Source organism: Ptychodera flava, chromosome 16, assembly GCF_041260155.1.
Source record: "Ptychodera flava strain L36383 chromosome 16, AS_Pfla_20210202, whole genome shotgun sequence".
In the NCBI taxonomy this organism is placed as follows: domain Eukaryota; kingdom Metazoa; phylum Hemichordata; class Enteropneusta; family Ptychoderidae; genus Ptychodera; species Ptychodera flava.
The window spans coordinates 4308957-4330465 of NC_091943.1; the positions used below are offsets into that span (position 1 = coordinate 4308957).

The 21509-nt window shown below is 35.0% G+C and overlaps 1 protein-coding gene across 3 annotated transcripts in view; it reads right to left on the reverse strand.

Annotated features, from left to right (window-relative positions):
* Positions 1-525: 525 nt before the first annotated feature.
* The window catches only part of LOC139152575 (N(G),N(G)-dimethylarginine dimethylaminohydrolase 1-like), a 58579-nt gene continuing 37595 nt past the window's right edge, over positions 526-21509 (reverse strand). For all 3 annotated transcript variants that reach the window (XM_070725807.1, XM_070725808.1, XM_070725806.1), the window contains exons 4-7: positions 6231-6333; positions 4881-5074; positions 4216-4344; positions 526-3867 (exon numbers count right to left, since the gene is read on the reverse strand). In XM_070725807.1, coding sequence (XP_070581908.1) covers positions 3742-3867; positions 4216-4344; positions 4881-5074; positions 6231-6333 — 552 coding nt within the window. In that variant the 3' untranslated portion in view covers positions 526-3741. The remainder of the gene's footprint in view (positions 3868-4215; positions 4345-4880; positions 5075-6230; positions 6334-21509) is intronic.

Here is a 21509-nt window from a genome sequence, read left to right on the forward strand (position 1 = left end):
CTTGAGTGGCACACAGCATGTTCAACCATGGCAAAACGCTTGAATTTGTGCCCCCAAAATAAAACTTTTACGGAAATGGTATTTAACACTGAAGCCCTTCTGAAACTCACCAAATCTTCTGCCTTGCATGATATACCGATAAGAAGTGACAGTGATCACTAACCCCCAAACAGCCATCTTTAATCCCTGTTCAACCCCGATTCCCCGTAAACAGGTCCACAATCACCATTAATAAAAGTGGGTTTGGGCCAAACCATAGTGGTGAAAGGGTTAATGGTGTAATATCAGTGCGCGTGGCTATTGTATACATGTACTTCTTTTGGAAAGGGTTTGAAGTCACATGCCAGTGTCAATCCATGAGTATAGTGATGCAGTTGTTTTTCAAAGTTTCTACATTATTTTATGCCTTGGCAGAAATCTATGTGTTGCAAATCTCTAGTTTACTGGAAAGTGGTTCCATGCATCGTGGTACCTAACTGTGATAACACACACACACAGACACACACAATGTGAGAGACACAAATCGAAAAGAAACAAGCAAAATGTTTATTGAAAACTACACCCATTAAAAGTAGACTGGTGAAATACAACAATGAAGTACAGAGGGAATTGGTAGAAAATATTTAAACTACATTGAAAAATGAGCGGAATACATTGTGAAATTTCATCAGAATACCATGATGAACCGCTACATTTCAATCTACTGAATCCCATTCTGAAAATGAGTTCTGCTCCGGTTCAATCATGCAGTAATACTGAGACACACAGATTTGCCAAAGTTACACTTTTTTCATCTCAGAATGACTTGGTACTGACAGCAAATTTGACAGAATGAATCTCGCCACATAATTCTCCAATTTTTACACAGAACCACAGAATGCCATGTGTAAATCCAATGATTTTAAAACTTTTTGCTCCATTTTGGCTGCCTCTCTCAAAAAGCCGTTTTCAAAACACACGTTAAGAGCGCCCTTACAGGCAGCATGCATTACAGCTGCTAGCAGGGCATCAGATGACACATTACATTGTTTTCAAAGGAGTGAAGTTAACAACAACCAAATGAGTGAGATCGCCGGCTTGGCTGACAATGTCAGACAATTTTTAAGACTTTCTGCAGCATGACTACAGGCTAGTGGACAGGACATCAGTAAGTCGCACTAACTGGCTGGCATGAGTTGCTGCCAGGTAGGGTTAGGGGTTTTGAGTACACGATAACCTCCTTGGCAACATCCTTCTTAACATGTAAGATTGTATGTGTCCACTTCAGTCTTAAAATATGTCCATGATACAAAACCTACAGATTTTGAAGAGTTGCATCCCTATCTCCTCAGCATTGGAATGGTCGCATTATTTTGTTCCAAAACGTGTGTCCATGTAATAGGAAAAAGACATGAAATGCCAACATTGAAAAAGTTTCAATTTTTTTCACAAGAAAAGCACATAAAATCTTCTTAAGACAAATGATGCATGTTATTGAACTTGGATAAAGTGATTATCTATAAATTTCCCTAATTTTATAAAAACACTATTTCTCAGTGAAATATCTTGCATGAAGGCAATAATCTTTCATGTCACATCCATTCTGATATGACGGGATAATGAATTGCCTCACAAGAAAATAAAACTCTAAACTTTCTTGCACTCTTAATACTTGTTTTTAACTGAACAGCTACTGTCTGTTTATAGCTAGAAAATCCTGTGTACAGTGAGCCAGTTCTGCATCCGTACCTGATTCTACATTCATTTTGCATATTGTATAAATATAAAAACTGCAAAGGGATTTTTACAAACAGGCTATACATTCTGGCAAGCTGTCACAGGTTTAGTTCGACATTACTCATCTGCAGCTTTTTTATTAATTGGATTATCCGTGCCCATTAATTTGCTACAATTACAATCTATATACAGAAAGGAAAGAGAGAGTAGCTACAGCCCCACAATACACATTTTCAAATCTACAAGTTGACAAAATGCCCTGTAAAGCCCATCACTATTCACCGTTACTGTGAATACATTACACTCTAAACTGAACTCATGAAGTATGGAACCCAAACACTCTAAGGTGACTCTTCTAAAAAGTAAATCACAAGTGTCGAAAGAATCCGAAGTTTGAAAGCTAAAAACACTAAGACAACAATAATTTCAAAATTTAAAATAAACTTCTCAAGCAAGGTAGTTAATTGCACCTAGGCAATCATTGTAAAAATGCTCCAAAAAATAAATCTATAAACGGCCTAAATATTGGCGAATTCTATGGGAAATAAATTAATGCTAGGAAAAAATAAAATGGCAGGTAAGTGCAAAATAGGGGTTTATTCTTTTTGAAATTACAAAGTCATTTGAATAGTTTTAATTTTATCAAACACTCTAATCTGAGAAGCGATCCAAAGGTCTGGATGGTTCCTGTGACTTTTCTAATATACATAATTTTTTTGATCTGCAAGCATAAAAAGAATATTCATTATCTATGCTTATCAAGCAAGCAACTTTAAAATGTAATACCTAGTCTGTTTATAAAACTACTTGTATTTCATTAACTTGTGACTACTTTGTACTAAGGAATAAAACATCATTTCAGTTCGAATTTTCCTTTAAATATACTCAACTAAAATTACGATTACTGATGGCAAAGCAGATAATGGTAGGGTACATAAGTATTACAATTTGGTGAAATGCATCACTTTTGTCAGTTTAATTGTAGATCTATACCGGAACATACCAAAGCGTTTACAATCAGAATAACTTTGTAGTGTGGACTCCAAAACTTGGGAGTGTGAACTATTTTAGTTTGTAAGAGCCAGTATTATTATTAGACTTTGTTGTGTGCATTCTTAAGACTTGATGGAGTAAACATCAAAAGATGACAAGAGTTGGTGCTAGACTTCATAATGCGGATTGTTAGACTTGATAGTGTGGACTACCAGGTCAGGTATTAGACTTGATAGTGTGGACTACCAGGTCAGGTATTAGACATGATAGTGTGGACTACCAGGTCAGGTACTAGACTTGATAGTGTGGACTACCAGGTCAGGTATTAGACTTGATAGTGTGGACTACCAGGTCAGGTATTAGACTTGATAGTGTGGACTACCAGGTCAGGTACTGGAATTGGAAGTGAGGACTCAGACTTAATTGACTTTGGATTCATGCACTTGATAGTGTGAACTATCAAAAGTCCACACAGGCAGAATCTTAGACTTGGTATTGTAAACCCATAATGCCTTGATAATGTGGACTCTTACAAATGAGAAAGTGAACTACGATAATTTGTTAAGAACCAGCCCTAAGACTTGGCAGTATCAAATGTTAGTGCATATTTTCAGAACGGTAAGTGCAGACTAAAGATTGATAATGAATATCATCAGTAAGTGACCTTTAAAACACCACTAGAAGCTAAAGATTTCTCAAAAGATATTAAACTGTTGATTTGATAATGGCAATCAATTTGATATTGATGACAGAATGCATTACTAAAACCAAATTTAATTTGATAATACAACGATTTGGATCAGTACAGGCTGCCTTAATTATGAGAATTTCTAAAAAATATCAAAAGGAAAATTGAAAGGAAGTATTAGTACTGATAAAGTAGGCTCTATGATGAACTAGTATTCCTAAATAGTTTGTATACCAAATCAATGTCATGATTCTAAAAACTGCAATGATTCATGGGAATATTGGAGACGGTTGGTTTGTTTGATGGGCTGTGGTAGTATGTACTCCAGTGCATAAATGCAGTTTTTACTGGATGTGTACTCGTTGTTTTCCAATAAGCAAGACTCCACAGGTAAGACCAGCATCCACTTTAGAAATTTCACTGAAGTTCAAGGGTATACGTCGCTCGTCGGGCATCCTTTCCTCAAAGACCTACAGGAGAAAACAAAGAATGTGACAATAGTGACCCAAGCTTTTTCCAACAAATCAGTGGTCAGTTCATTGCATCTTAACAGACACCAGAATATGGATTTTGGGATGAGAAATGAACATCAAAAAGTCAGAAGGCACTGTTAGTGTAACAAATATGATGAAAGGCTCATCTCTGATGAAAGTTTGGGATGGCTGGAAATAAGTGGACACACCTTTGGTTGTAAACAAAAAGGGATTTTCTTAGGGGGCTCTGATGGGAGAGTGATGAAAGTGGACTCCCCGGCTTACTAACAATTCAATCAAAGTTTCTTTGTGTCCCCTAATGTTCATTCTTGCTGAAAGGTTTACCTTGAAACTCTCTGGGTATTCTTCTTTGGAGCAGTGTATCAGTGTACCATTCAGATAGAGACAGCTTGCTGCTTCATCGTCCGGAAGGGTAATTATCTCATAGTCATACTCCCCTTTCAATTCCATTTCCTGAAATACAAATAATCAAAACATGATGAGAAATGATGACAAAAATTCAAATTGGTGTGATAGTGTTGTTGGAGATGAGAAGTGGGGCTATGACTCACTGCACAATCACTTGGCATGATTGCAAAATTTACATTTACAGATGGAATTTCACTTACAAAATGCTCTTCTTCACACAAAATGCAACATTGACACTTAATACTTTACTATCAAGCTATGTAAGGTACCCTGCCTACCTTAACCTCTTGCACTCTGACCTTTGACACGTTTCTTGCACACACCAGATATGTCTTCAATACAGTATACAATATCAGATGATATATTTCTCCCTTACAATCTATTCAAAATCATAAAATCTCTTTCTTTTTAATTTCCAACTTTCTCAAAGCAATTTAAGTAGTATAAGTTGTCCAACTTCTTTGGTCTTTTATAGTTTGGTCCCATTTACAGCTCTGCTGTAAAACTATCATACCTGTTATTCGAATTGTTGAATTTTTCCGCTGGTCAAATGCAACAAAAACAGCTATATTTTCACATACCTTAAGAGCTTTTTTAGCAGCTGGACTAGCACCAACAGCTAAAACATCCGGCCAGGCAACAGAGACAAGACTTTTGAGATGAAGAGCATTGGTAACATTGATAGATGACACACGATAGTCAGGATAGGCATTGGCTACAGCTAGAGCTCCAGCTTGGTTGGTACGATTTGACAGTCCAACAAAGAACTCCTTACCTGTAGGCATAAACATTGCTACACTTTAAAGGGACAATAGTTGCACATAACCTTTAACCCTCAAAGTGCCCAAATTTTTCCCTCCAAAATTGTAGTGCATTATTTTGTAAATTTTTATGCATTTTTCTATAACTTGTTTTATAGTTATGGACTGAATTGACATGATTTCTTATTGGCTTCCGTTCTGTATCAAAATTTCTAAAAAAAATCAGAAAAAAATTGTTTGGGTTTTAGTTTACAAAGGTGACAAAAATTGACTTTGGCACTCTAAAGGTTAATAATATTTTCCTCACACTTGCTCTGTACAGCAAATATGTTTCCTTATTCTTTTCCCTGAAGCACATTGAAATAGATGTATGAAGAATTAGCCTTGCAAACATTATTGCATTGTGTAAAGTTTAGAATGTCATTGTTGACGAATGCTACTCCAGACTGAAATTCAGTTATGGAAAATGACATTTGAAATGACTATAACACAGGCTGTGTTGACAAGTTGAACACAAGGCATTTCACCATGATTTAGGTGTGAAACAAGAGACTGTATTTTTATGAATAGAACAAAAATAAAAACAAGGAACTGTATTTTATGAAGAGAACAAAATTACAAAGATTACATGAACAGCAAATGGAGCTTCAAAGAAAGTACACTGCAAGTGCATGAAAAACATTTGAGCCAATTAAAAAACTTCAAATACCTTTCCAATCTTTAACATTGCCTGAAAGAATTCTGGATAATAGACTCTACGGTACAATGATTCTTTGCAAAAGTAATTTTGTAGGATCATTTTTTCATCAGCATTTTGATTTTTTTTTGCAGAAAATACCATATATACATCTTTGAAATCATACACAGGTTATTACTTGAACCTTCAGGTTTTTAGGATTCAAACAGATCACTTGCAAAATCATATTGTGTGCAAGATTGGAGTAATAGCATACCATGTAACACATTCTACGGATGGTAGAACTGTGATTACATCAACCACTGGCTGGCATTGCTGAACAACAATGCTAAAGAGACGTGCTCAGCAAACAGCTAGCAAAGATAAACATTAGTCTTTCCTCACTTGTAGTTGGCAAGCTATAGAATTCAGTTACTACAAATATAGGTGAGAGTTTAGGCTATCATTTGAAAAGCGCCCTCTAGTGCCCATACCTGTGAACAGCACATCACCACCATCTATCATAGCATTCTCATCAGCTATTTCATAGAGTTCCAATTTAAACTCTTTCTGCAGCACTCTACGGATGCTTTCAACCTGGAAAAAAGGGGAAGTTTTATTGTTCAAGTTTCATGAATGTAATTCCAAAATGTAAAATAGAGCATTAAAACGACTGCAAGGTTCTAAAATATCTCTTCACTCTGACCGTTGAGTTTGGCAATTGATGAAAAGATCAAACGAATAATTTCAAAAATTCTCTGTAATTCTAAACAAAGTTGTGATTCTCCATTATAAACAAATAACTAGCTTGAAATAATTGGTTATTAGGAAAGCTACAAAATGCAGTAACAAGACATCTACAAACGGCTACAATGTTGGAATTGATATTTAGAAAAAAAACAAAGATGGGACAGCATTGATAGGGATAAAATTATTATCAAAGGCGTACTGACATTGTAATTTATATACCATGTACACAGACAAACAGCAAGCATGGTTTGTGATATCCTTCAGCATTGCAAAAGGTTTGAGATTCTGATAAGCTCAAAAATAGCAACCAGCTGTAAGGCTGGAAAGTGAGCCAGAAATCACTGGCAAATACAGGAAAACTATCATTTGTTCTTGTACAATTGAATTTTCTGCAATTTCATAGTACCTGCCTCCCATCACAGACTTCCCTGACAACTAAAAGTGTTCTCATGACAACCATAAGTGTAGTGTTACAGGCAACACACTTCATTTCTATGGTAACACCATTACAGCTATAAATATCTCCATGGTGCTGTAATATCAGGGATGGCATTGCAAAGAGAGTTGTTACCTACAAGACCTTAAAATGACCTACATTCACTGACAACACTGGCATGACAGAAATAATGTCACCATACCCGCTATATTTCCTGGTGGTAGCAATGATGAAACATAGTCTATATTCATACAATGAATGCATCTCAGCATTGGACACACTAGAGATCACGACATCGTCATAATATTCTATTTGATCAAATTTCAATGTTTGTTGCTTTCATGTACGGTATATTCATGACAACTGGGAGAAATTGCATATACCGTATTCCTCCGATTCTAAGACCCCGCCCGTTTATAAGACCCCCCAGGATTATTTTATCAATTCGTAATTAGCTGTTAGTTCGTTTATAAGACCCCCCAGGGGGGTACACCCGAATTTTGACTGGAACAATAGAGCCATTGTCATGTAACAAGACCAGGATATCCACAACACCTACGCTGCTTATCAAAGTCACAAACAATTGAAGTGTCAAAGTGAAGTATCAAACCTCACACACACACACGCACACTATCGTTAGGGTTTGGAACATGTCAATCGGGAACAGTGCTATCATTTCCTGGCGATAAAACTACACTTGGATTTCACTACCTACCGTAAATGAACAATATAAAAGAGTTGGATTTTTTAGCGTCTCGATCTAGTACAATGTCGTCTTTTCGTTACTGTCATTTTGCTACCATCAAAATAAGCAGATTTTTCAACATCTGATTACGTACGAATCGAACATTTCGATGCAATTTGGCTACCATGAAATGAACATTTAGGATAGTCGGGTTTTCGGACTTGTCGATCAAGTACGATTCGCTCATTTCATCACGATCAAATAAACACAATTTACACTCATACAAACACAAAAAAGTTTGGGTATCAGTAGTTCTCTTTTTGGAGACTGTTGTGGCCCTTAAAAGGCCGTTTCATTTTTTTGGTCAGCGGCATGATTTGATCTGTTTTAGTGAATATGTACGGTGAAAACAGTACCTCGGACTGGTTGCTTTAGCAGAGGTACAGCCGCATTATTTGCCAAAACACCGACGTGACATTTCTCTGCCATGCCAACTCTTGGAGAATGGATGAATGCTTTCTTCTTTGCCTTCAAGTAGTATTTTTTGTTGACTGACACGTCACGATCGATGATATTCGAAAGTAACCGTGCCCGGTATGAGTGCTGCATCTCGCTTCAAACTTTCAACTTTGCAACCATCTTGAACAACGGCTACAGCATTTTGATCGTGTATGTTGTCTGCATCTCGGCGAAGTCCATACGGCAAACCAAGTTCTAGCTGATTGCGACGGTAGTTAGGCATGCCGACAGCGAGAATGATTTTAATAATTACTTTTTTTCTTGCCCATGACGACCGTGCACTGTCTTATGACTTTCCGGCTCATAAAGTCTACGATAAATCGACGCATTTTTATAGGATCGTGTGACGATGTCGGGAAACCCTTTTGTTGCCGTTATCAATAGAAAATTTGGGACGTGTGAATGACACGAGCTTTGAACTTGCTTTGCTCAACTTTTACACTTTTGTTTTCATACTAGGGACTGGACACAAATTACAGGGGGGGGGGTGGGCCGGTGTTTTTTGGGGGTGGGTCGCCATTTTTTGCGCAAGCATTTTTGAAGGGTCATAAAATTTTGTGCAAGCCTATGGGGGAGGGTCACCTTTTTTCATGCATCAAAGCTGAAATTGCATGTGCACGTTATGGAATACTGAGAAAAGAAAAAATACCTCCTGGCACTTTCATTTTCTGCCATTACTATTTTCGGCGCGCCCTTCGGGCGCAAATTTCAGGTATAATGAACAATGTATTGATGATCCAAGCAGCCACATTGATTTAAGTTGTCATGATTTCTACTTATTCAACACTATTGTGCATAACTGTCCCCTATAATGACTCTTTCAATAACAATTTGGGAGATTACTTATTTGACATCATTCTCCCATTGACAATACATTGGGTATAGGTCGGTGTCAAACGTTCATGTCGCTGTATGTACATTTTTTAAGTTTTTGAGGATATTGACAGAATACAAACTGTTCAGAATAGTGCATAGTGTCATCAATAACAACTGGAAGCTTCAGGTCGAACAACTTTTGAATAACAATTTACGATCAGATAACCTATGAGTTATTTGTAGTTTCTTCATAGCCTACAATGTACAGTGAATCAACATTTTGGTGAAATTCCAAAATCAAATTTCTTGCACAACCATTGACTTGAAACCACTCTAGTCTAATCATGAATATTAATACTAATAATTAGGTGTACATAAATGCACAGGTTTACCAAGTTTTGTATTGGAAAAAAATTATTCATAGTTTCATCATAAACTGCCATGTTTAGTGAATGGACATTTCAGTGAAATTCCAAAATCAAATTTCTTGCACACCCATTGTCTTGAAACTACTCTAGTCTAATCATGAATATTAATACTAATAATTAGGTGTACATAAATGCACAGGTTTACCAAGTTTTGTATTGGAAAAAAATTATTCATAGTTTCATCATAGACTGCCATGTATAGTGAATGGACATTTCAGTGAAATTCCAAAATCAAATTTCTTGCACACCCATTGTCTTGAAACTACTCTAGTCTAATCATGAACATTAATACCAATAATCAAGTGTACATAAATGCACAGATTTTCCTATTTTTGTATTGGAAAAAAATTATTCATAGTTTCATCATAGACTGCCATGTATAGTAAATCGACATTTAAGTGATATGCCAAAATCAAATTTCTTGCACAACCATTGACTTGAAACCACTCTAGTCTAATCATGAACATTAGTACCAATAATTGAGTGTACATAGATGCACAGATTTACCTATTTTTGTATTGGAAAAAAATTATTCATAGGGTTTCACCATAGACTGCCATGTATAGTGAATCAACATTTCGGTGAAATTCCAAAATCAAATTTCTTGCACACACATGAACTTGTAACCACTCTAGTCTAATCAAGAACATAAATATCAATAATCAAGCATACATAAATACACAGATTTGCCAAGTTTTGTATTTAAAAAAAATTATTCATAGTTTCTTCATAGACTACAATGTATAATGGATCCACATTTCACTGAGCGAAATTCCAAAAACAAAGTTATTGTACACAGATGCATGTGTTACCACCCTCTTCTAATCAAGCAAATTATGTCAATTATTCAGGGTCATATATACACAAATAGTGCATATTTTTAATTCTGAAAATTTTTTTTTACAGTTTTGTCATAGACTCCCATGTATAGTGGATCAACATTTTATGCGAAATTCCAAAAACAAAGTTATTGTACACAGATGCACATTTTACAACCCTCTTCTAATCAAGCACAATTATGTCAATTATTCAGGGTCCATATATGCACAAATAGTGCAAATTTTTAATTCTGAAAATCTTTTGATAGTTTTGTCATAGACTCCCATGTATAGTTTTGTCATAGACTCCCATGTATAGTGAATCAACATTTTGACAGAAATTCCAAAATCAAATATCTTGTTCACATGTGCACTTGTAAACAACCCATGCTACTCAAGTATATCTATATCAGTTATTAAACATCTGTATATGAACAGATATAGCTAGTTTTATACTGGAAAATACACATTCGTAGTTTTCTTATAGTCGACTACATGTATAGTGAATCAACATTATCGATAAAATCTAAAAATTACATTTTTTGTACAGGCATGCACTTTTTACCTGCCACTTCAAGCAAAGTACATTTACATGAATAACACACATATGATTTGATATTTTTTGGACAACGCGTTATATCGGCCACATTTTGCCTTCCTTTCGGGAGGGCGACTTAAAAAGTATAGCAAGTCAGAAGGGGGTGTTTAACACATTGCGGGTTTTTTTTGGGGGTATTGAGTAACAGGGGAGGGTCACTTATTTTCATGCACGGATAAGGGGGAGGGTCACTAATTTTTGTGCATGAACTTTTGAAGGGTCACTATTTTTTACGCAGCGGTTTTTCGAAAAACACCGGCCCACCCCCCCCCTGTAATTTATGTCCAGTCCCCTACTGAGGCAAAAGACTACGGCACATGAAAAAGTTGCTCTTTAAATGGTGTGCTTATAAAGATTTTTTCAACAGTTTTCTATCAGGTAAGCTATCTTTTGTGATCATTGTGAATAGCTGCACGTTTTCTCTTACGTTCAAATTTACCATTAAAGTATAAAAAGATTTTTTCAACAGATTTCTATCACGTAAGCTTTCTTTTGTGATCATTGTGAAGCGCTGCAAGTTTTCTCTTACGTTCAACTTTACCGTATAAGCAACCAGTGAAAATAGAAATATCATTGGCATCGTAAAATCTTTCAAAAAGACTTAATGACGACGATATCGACTTCGACTGGTTTGACTTAGATGAAGAGGGCAATTATTGTGTTGACAAACGAAACGCGATATCCTAAGTTTCTTCCGCGCATGAACTGAAAATTCTTTGAATTTCTTCCGTTTATGTTTCATCAATTTTGTAGTTTTTCTCATGCAATGAAGGTATTTATTGTTTGAACGGCATTTGTGTATGTCCTTTCCTGAACTAGTCCCAGCAATGAGTAGAACGATAGTGTAACAGATTTTCAAGATTATGCACGCTTTCGAAGTTTTGCGAGGGAAAAATACCCAACTTCATAAGCTTAAACGGCCCTATAAACTTACAGTTAGATCAAAAACGTGCATGATCGTACCATATTCCGAACTGTTGATCATAGATGACTGAATTCCACATCAGGAGACATTTCGGTCATCGATACAAGTAATAAAAAATAGTGACAATGTCACTGGTCGCTCCCATATAGTTATCAAAACAAACTAAAATCAAGCTAAAAGATTTTTTTATCACAAGTAGAAACAATTCCCCCAATAAAATAAAATTATACAAATTTCACCAGAATTTGATCAAATCTTACTGACGTCACCCGTAAAAACCTCTACACCAAGTTTCAACTCAATCGGACGTGTGGTTTCAGAGTTAAAAAAAATTTTTGATCAAAAATGAAAAAAATAGCCAAAAAATGCAAATATGCAAATTTCACCACGATTTGCCCAGATTTGAGAAAGGTCACTCCTATGCACTTCCATACCAAGTTTCAAAACAATCAGACTTGTGGTTTCAGAGAAGAAGATTTTTTGACCAAAAATGGGAGAAAATTACAAAAAAATTCATGAAAAATAGCAAGTCCATGATACTGAACCAAGATGTGCACAATCATTTCAGGTCAGCCCAAAGTACTTACATGCTAATTTTTCATCTAATCTGCTCAGTGGCTATTGAGATTTTCAATAAAATGTAAACTTGTAAACATATATACATATGGCTATGGGAGCTAACAAACGACCCAATGGTCGACAGAGCTCTGCTGTGTTATGAAGAGAGCAACGTTTTGTGACATATGTATTGATGAAGAAGGTTGAGATCTTTGATAGCTCATTTCAGGATGGCCTGACCTAAAATGGCAAAATTAGCTGCAAAAATACAAAATTGATGATTTCATCATAATTATGTACAAAAATGTATACCAAATATCAAAGCTATCACATGAGTAACTTTTGAGAAACAAATATTTTGACCAAAAACGGCAAAAACTGACCCAAAAATACAAAAATTGAAGATTTCATCAAATTTCACTATATCACACTAAGAGAACCCCCAGGAACCTGTATACCAAAAATCAAAGGCATCAGACAAGTAGTTTTTGAGAAACATATTTTTTGACCAAAAATGGCAAAAATTGCACCAAAAATACAAAATTGCAGATTTCATCATATATTCTGTATATCATATTTAGTTTATCTGTAGGAACCTGTATACCAAATATCAAAGCTGTCAGAAGAGCGGTTTTGATGAAATAAATTTTTGACCAAAAATGACAAAAAAATTCCTTAAAAATACAGATTTGCTTATTTCATCACAATTTGAACAAATCCAAGTTGGGCTATCCCTAGGGACATGTATACCAAATATCAAAGCTGTCAGACGAGCAGTTTGGATGAAATAAATTTTTGACCAAAAATGACAAAAAAATTCCTTAAAAATACAGATTGGCTTATTTCATTACAATTTGAACAAATCCAAGTTGGGCTATCCCTAGGGACCTGTATACTAAATATCAAAGCTGTCAGACGAGCGGTTTTGATGAAATAAATTTTTGACCAAAAATGACAAAAAAATTCCTTAAAAATACAGATTGGCTTATTTCATCACAATTTGAACAAATCCAAGTTGGGCTATCCCTAGGGACCTGTATACCAAATATCAAAGCTGTCAGACAAGCGGTTTGGATGAAATAAAATTTTGACCAAAAATGACAAAAAAATTCCTTAAAAATACAGATTTGCATATTTCATCACAATTTGAACAAATCCAAGTTGGGTTATCCCTAGGGACCTGTATACCAAATATGAAAGCTGTCTGACCAGCGGTTATGAAGAAGGAGATTTTTTACCAAAAACGCCTTTTTTGGCACTAATTTGCATATTTTTGGCAATGACAACTTCATTTGAACAAAATCTCATCTACAGCCCATCATCCATGTACACATCAAATATCAAGATGAAAGGTGCAGCGGTTTTGGAGTTTTTGATGTTGACGGACAGACATACAGACATACAGACATACAGACATACATACATACAGACATTTTCCTAGCCTATAAGAATAGCTTCCATTGCCATATATACATATGGCTATGGGAGCTAAAAAACTTCAGGGTGTATTGCCAAAAATTCAACACATCAAATATAAAGCAGATTGGCGCAGCAATCTTTCGTCTCGGCCAGCCGATGCCTCAACACTTTACCTGTTCGAGCCTGCCTGTTCGTAAGATCACATTTCGTTTCGAGATACGGTTAGACTTTTTGAAACTAGGAGCAAAATAATAAAACTCACGACGTGTAATTGATTGTTTATTTTAAGGAGTACAGTAAATGAAAATCATACATAGAAAACATCGGGCAGACGGACACCATCCCACTGAACAGAATTTTACCTTGACCTCATGCACTGACACCTTTGACCTATTGCGTAAATTGACCAATCACAGCCAGCGGAACTTCAGGGACTTTCCCTTTACTCATTGTCTGACCTTGTCTTTTGTGTGCCATGCTATGGGCGCTAGCTGCTGCTGGGAGTGAACTACTTGTCGTACAAAGTTTCGTGGTGATTATCTATTCACGAAATACAAAGATTTATTGCTATCGTATTGTTTAGTAAAAGAAGGTATGGCAAATACGTTATATTTCAAGACTTGTGGATCTCCATTAATTTATACTTGTACAGATTCGACTGCCAGTATCTACACAGCATGGCCATGAGTCGATATCACAAAGTATGAGTTGTCTGTAGCGTGAATCAAAAAATCATTGGCATAAAAATTTGCATAACATTGCATAAATTAGCATAAATTAACTTCGACGTTCGATTTCGCGGTGACATCCGTTTATTAGACCCCCCATATCTTTTTCGTCATCTTTGGTTCTGAAAAGGGGGTCTTAGAATCGGAGGAATACGGTATGTACACGTGTGTAAGGTGGTGTCTCCATTTTAATACCTTAGTGTATGTATATGAGTGACCAGCATATAATACTTGGGTATATATAACTCTGAAAACACAAACCAATTCCATCGTAATGTAAACATTTCTACTAATTGTAAACACACATCTAGCCTACACATACACCATTGTGAACAAATGATGGATGCAAACAAATGAGAAGTACAGATCACACATATCTCTAATACTATAGTCTCTAATGTTCATTTGCGTAAAAGGTGATGTACACAAAGAAATATCAACATCACGGTTGAAAATGATGTAATTCTGTCTCTCAACTAAACTTGCATTTACTATCAAGTGTAGGGAAACCACAATGTACGGAATAAAACGCAGAGCAGAAAATAAGAAATGGAAATTGAATTGAGAGAAAATGGATCTCTGCCACTCCAAATACGATTTCTGTATCATAGCAACAGAGAATATTGAAATTCAGTTTGCAGACATTACTGCATGACTGGTTGATTTGAAAGTCTTCAAAACAGATTGATTTAATGGTATTCACAGAAAGGTGGCACACACCTATGACATGACAAGAGGTTTGCGTTTTCCCATTATGTGTTCCTTTGCAACTACCGTACACTGATGGACTGATGTGTAATTGGCGTTTATGATATTAAAATATCAATCATTCAGCTGACAGTGTTGCAGCTGTCTGGCCATATCCCATCATGCACTGCATATAACGCAATAAGTAATCTGGTTTATGTGTGATATGGTTTCAACGAGTGGATTTAAAAATCGTGATTGCTGAGAACACAATTATTTGATTTGTGACGAAAAAAGCCATCCATCACTGGCTATTTTGGTTCAGCGAACATGTGTTACTATAGTAACAAAGAATGACATATTTGCTATAAACCACGGCTTCAGAAATCAATAAAGCAGAACCAGGTACCAATCTCAATTTTCAATTTCACAATGGTTTGTAAAATTAAGTGACTTGTTGTTCATATCTACATGTCCCTGAGTGGAAGGCACAACCTGATCGACAGTCTGTGTATATACATCAGTTTCATCTAATTCATTTTTTCTTCCTATAAACAGTTGTAAATTAATACAAGTCCATAAGGCTATTCTGATTGGTTAAGGTGGTTGGAAAGGCTATTTTTGCACCAATTCTTTTCTCAGAGTTAATGTCAAGTTTCAAGTGTTAGAATCAAGACATTTAGTTCAAATTTTCAGGATAACTCCCTTAGTTAATATTTTCTCCAAAAAATATAAAAATTGTATATTTGCAGCCATGATTTTAAAATATGACACCAGTAAATATTCAAATTTAATTTTTCATATTTTTTTTACATATTTGAATTCAATAATAATTGGACAGTATTAATATTACCAAATTAGTTATAAATATGTTGACACTATTTATTGTAAGATTTGTACGGCAGGATTTGTAAATTAAATTTGTTTTTATGATTTTACATGGGTTTATATATCAAAAAATTATTAAAAATTCTTTCAAATTTCAAAATGTGATTTTTCAAAAAGTACTTCAAATACAGGAAAATTGTGCCATACAAATCTTATCTCTAACCTTGTTAATAGGCTGTAAAAATTCCATGTCCATATCTCATTTCAAAGTTGGATTAAATTGGTATACAATTATGTAGGAAAACTGTTATTCTGTCAAAAATGTTGAAAACAAGCCATATTTGCACCCCTCTTTTGAAGTCATAGAGCAGTTTTTTTGGTTAATCTCACTTTTGACACATCTTTGACACTCAAAGAATCTAAAAATGCATTTACAATAGCAGTCACTCACTCTGAATGCCAGCACCGTCTTGTCAAACTTTCCTGAAAAACAGCAAATAATGACTTTCCCTTTTCAAACATTTTATTAAAAGCTAGGGGACCTCTACCATAGTTAATACACTAAGGACTCCCCAACTTCTTCTTATTTGGTCAGTTTTTCAGAAGTTTCAACAGGCTATAACTCTGCAATGCCTTTGTGCCCAAATGTCTAGTTTTTTTTATTCCATAGAGAATGTTGACTATTTTTATATTTTAATAGTTTTGTTGAAATTTATAACTGACGCTCTAGCCTTTCCAACCACCTTAAGGTACATATAGAAAGCGCCTCACAGACAGATATTCGCACTCTCAAATTTCTTTTTGGATCTTGGGAGGGGGGGGGGGGTGTCATCTTAAAGCTCTTGGAGTGAGGAGAATTTTCACCACCTTAGTTTTTCGAAAATCCAAAACTTAAATTTTTTCCCATTGAGTTACTACAGAGATGGCAGCCATGAATTTCAAATATTGCAAAATATTGGGTAATTTCTTTCCTTAGTTCCAAACTTTGCACACTGCATATGTCGCAGCAATGTCTGTCTGTTTGTCTGTCTGTCCGTCTGTCTGTCTGTGTGTCTGTCTGTCTGTTGGTCCAATATCTCATAAACAGCTCATCAGATCAGAATCAAATCTTGTACACATATTCAGTTAGCAAATGGCAAGAACTTATTAGTTTTTGGTGGGTATGGCTTGCATACTTTTTGCTCATTTGCATAATTAATGATTTTAGAAAAAACTGATATATATTAAAAACAACTACACATGATTTGATGAGATTTGCTACAAATGTTGATCACACCAAGATATATCAGCAGTGGGAACTATTAAGGGGTGACATGAAAGATACATGCTAATTTGCATATTTAATAAACTTTCCTAACTAGGGATATATGTCTGATTTGACTTGATCAAAATTAACCAAACTTGGTATGTATGTTAAAAATACTATGATTTAACATTATTGAAAGTCATTAAGCGTTTTAACTTCAGCCAATTCCTAATTTGCATATTTCATGAACTTTGTTAATTAGGAATATATATTTGAAATGACTGGACCAAAGTTGATGAAACTTGCTACATGTATTGAAGCCACTATGATACAATATTTTTGAAAGTCCTTAAGCATTTTTTCTTAAGCTAATTCAGAATTTGCATATTTGATGACCTTTCCCAATTAGGGACATCTATCTGAATTAACTTGATTGTAGTTGTTGAAACTTGCTATATACATCAAAGATACTGTGATATAAGATTATTGAAAGTCAAAAGACATTTTTACTTCAGCCAAAACCTAATTTGAATATTAAATGAATTTTCATAATTAGGGATATTTATCTGAATTGACTTGATCAAAATTGATGAAACTTACTATGTACATTAAAGACGCTATAATACAATATTATTAAAAAACGTTAAGCATTTTCTCTTCAGCCAATTCCTAATTTGCATATTTAATGATCTATCCTAATTAGAGATATATGTCTGTATTGACTTGACCAAAATTGACAAAATTTGCTACACATATTGCAGATACCATGATACAACATTATTGACAATCATTAAACATTTTTACTTAAGCCAATTCCTAATTTACATATTTAATGAACTTTGCTTATTAGGGATATCTACCGGGATTTACTTGATCAAAGTTGGCAAAACATGCTATTTACATTGATTATACCAGGTACTAGGTCAAAATAATTTCGAAAGTCATTTCACATTTTCATGTCAGCTAATTTATAATTTGCATATCTAATGAGCTTTCACAGCTCGGCATATATGGCTTGAAGGACTTGGCCAACGGTAATTACACTTGCTAGATAAAGTGGTGATACAATAAGAGAAGTCAAATAACTTTGATATTTTTATTTCAGCTAATGACATATTTGTATACTTCATGACCTTTTAGAATTAATCGGCGGTGATTATTGTTCATTATGTTGATCATAGTAATTTCAATGAAGTTGCAAACATGTGGCAAAGGTTCAAATTTACACATAACTTCAATATATAATGAAACACGTGAGCATTTTCAGTTCATATCTGGTTATTTTTGATTTCAAGGTTGAAAGTTTCACTGACGAAAGTTTGAGGAAAAGTTTAAGGCTCTGACTGTCGAGACGCATACAATACCTTAATGACTTTTTGATTTTCTTTCATTGTGGCACTATTGGCCAATGGATAAAAAAACATTGTGTTATGTTGTAAGAAACGTTTTCACAAATGAAACAAAAATACAACTCATACTAAACGACTCATAAAATGCAATAAACAGAGCTTTAAATTTCAAATCCTGACTAGCTGTGGGCTAACTTTCACTCTAAACAGTTTGTAACTTGTCTTCCAAATATTAAATGTATCTCAACAAAACTGCGGATGAAAGTTTGAACCAACCATGACCTTGGAGTTGATACATGCTCCTATACATATATCCATGTACCGGTACAATGTGAGGATTGCTTTACAAAATTCATTTTTGTGATTGAGAATGTCCAACAAAAGCGTCATTGTCAACTTGATTCTGATCTTTCATCAAAATAATTCTGCTGTATTTGATCATACCAATATTCTAACTTGGTGCGGAAATTGCACTTCCATTCTAAACGGAATATTTTAAGAGAATAACTAGTGGAATTAATACAAGATCATTTTAAAAGAAGCTAAAATTTCAAAGCTTTTGTTCATTCCATTATCACAAAATACTGCATGTCAATATAATGTTTATCCTCTGATTGGATGTGTACCCTGGCTATTAACTGCAGTAAAATTTGCATCTCTTAGCATTCTTGGTATTCAAATTACTAATATTTGAGAAGATGTCAGAAATGCATGAGTAATGAGTAATGCAAATTTTAGATTATAAATTTTACATCATCTGCTGCTCTTAGTATTCCAAATTATACTTCAAATTCTTGGAAATTTCAGAAATTTTATTATGTTCATGCAAAATTTTTCTGAAATGTGTCTATCCTCAAAGACATCAGAAAAATTTTGGGGAAAAAATTGCAAAAAGCTGTCCACATGAAAACTGCAATTAACTTCAAGGCCATATGTCAAAGAATTATTGAGTTGTCAACTTACATGTATTGACATATCCTAAAAAACATACTGACCTTAGTTTTTAAAGCAGCAATATCAAGCTTCACATCTGATTAGAGCAAAGTATTTAAAAATTGTAATTAATATCTGTAATATTTTACTGTGAGTGTGTATTTATGCTGTAAAGTTACATCCTATGTGTACTGGAGTATAAATCTATATCCTACCTACCTACATGTACTGGTACAGCTCATAACAATTTACAAGAACCTGGGAAATTTCTGATAACCTGAAAACAGTTTTTACTTGTGCAAGCTGTAACACTGACATTACTCCCCCATGTGTTTTTTGTAAGTTTTAACCCGTATCACAGCAGATTTCAATGTCACAAGTCTGTGCTATGAATAGTGTGACAGATCAGTGTTGAAGGCACAATCTCAGCATGTAATGGATTTTCAAATGCACAGAACTGAAAAACCACTCATAATGCACGCTCTACAGTATGAATTTTGTGCCTCCGTGTAGGTCAAAAAGCCCAAACAGTTTAGCATGTTGTCCCTGTAAGTTGCTATCAAACAGAGTGGTATAACTCCATTCTATTTGTTGCCAGATGAAGTATAAAGAGATTGAATCATTTTGATGAATTTTTATCTTCTCAGGATCTGTGGTCATGAATAAAATACAACTTTTCATTGACAAAGTTGAAGCAGACTGACGCCACCTCGCTGGTCTATTGATCGACAAAAGCAAAGCAAGTTTCCTTTATAAACCTTGTGTGTCTCTATGAAGTGTGTACGACCATAAACCCCTGAGGGTCTATGCCATAACCATAGACCCTGAAGGGCCTATGCCATAACCATGTACACAATACAACTGAAATCATGGGGTACCAAGACATGGGTGAATAGCTAGTGTTGTACTAGAAAGACTGCATGACCTGTGGTGTTCATTGAAAGAACAAAATTAATGGACTTGGAGGACAAAGATAAATTGACCATTACAAATAGCTTGCTATATAGATAGGTTTTTTAACTACATGTACCGGTAACTGTTGTTTAGGTGTCTTTATTTAATTGTCAATTCATCAAGTTGACATCTTGGCCTAACGCCTAACATACATTTACATGTAGCAACTTAGTACATTATTCTTTCATTTCGCACGGTTTGAGAAATAGTGCAAAATGAAATCTCAACCTTGAAACATTCTGGAGGAGTTATTGACAAACTCCTATTTACGCAAACAACAGATACAGTAAACAGTGTGCACCACATTGCAATCTCACCCATGCTCCAAAGAACAATAAGCTTCTATTCATGTCAGATCTTGAGTGACCTCAGCTGTTTAAGATCATAGTTTATTTTCAGATTTTTAATGACACTGGAAACCCTTAATAAACAAATGGGTCTGTGATCTGTGACCTTCCCATCAACAGTGCCTCTGTTAGAGTCATCAGATACACTAGGAGTGTTTCAAGACTGTTTTATAGCTGTAACAATTATTAAAAGGAAAATTCTACTGCCCTGTATCTGCATCCTCATGTTGCTTAGGTACATGTAGACTGTGGTCACATGACTAACACTGGATACACTGTATCATTAGTACATCCAATAGAATGTGGTCACATGACTAATACTGGATACACTGTAGCAATTGTATATCAAATAGCAGAACTAAATGTATTCAGTAGATTAGCAAACAATATTTTTGGGAGGGTGCTTATTACTCACATATGCACATCTACTATACATTACATGTAAATATAAAACAAAACTTTCCAAAAATACAGAATGATGGGTACAATTGAAAATGATGACAGAGATTTGAGAATTGCAATTGACATGCATGATTATGCTGCTTAATAAATGGGTACAGGTGTACCGTAGTATACAGCAGGTACCTGAACCAAATATCTTGAGTTAAAATGACGACATTGCACCACTTCATAATACACTCGTCAATTGACACTGCAGATAAATCATATCTACAAATCATCTAATATTCACGTCATTGGCATCGTTAATACATTCTATACTTTAAATGCTAATTTTTGCCAAGGGAGCA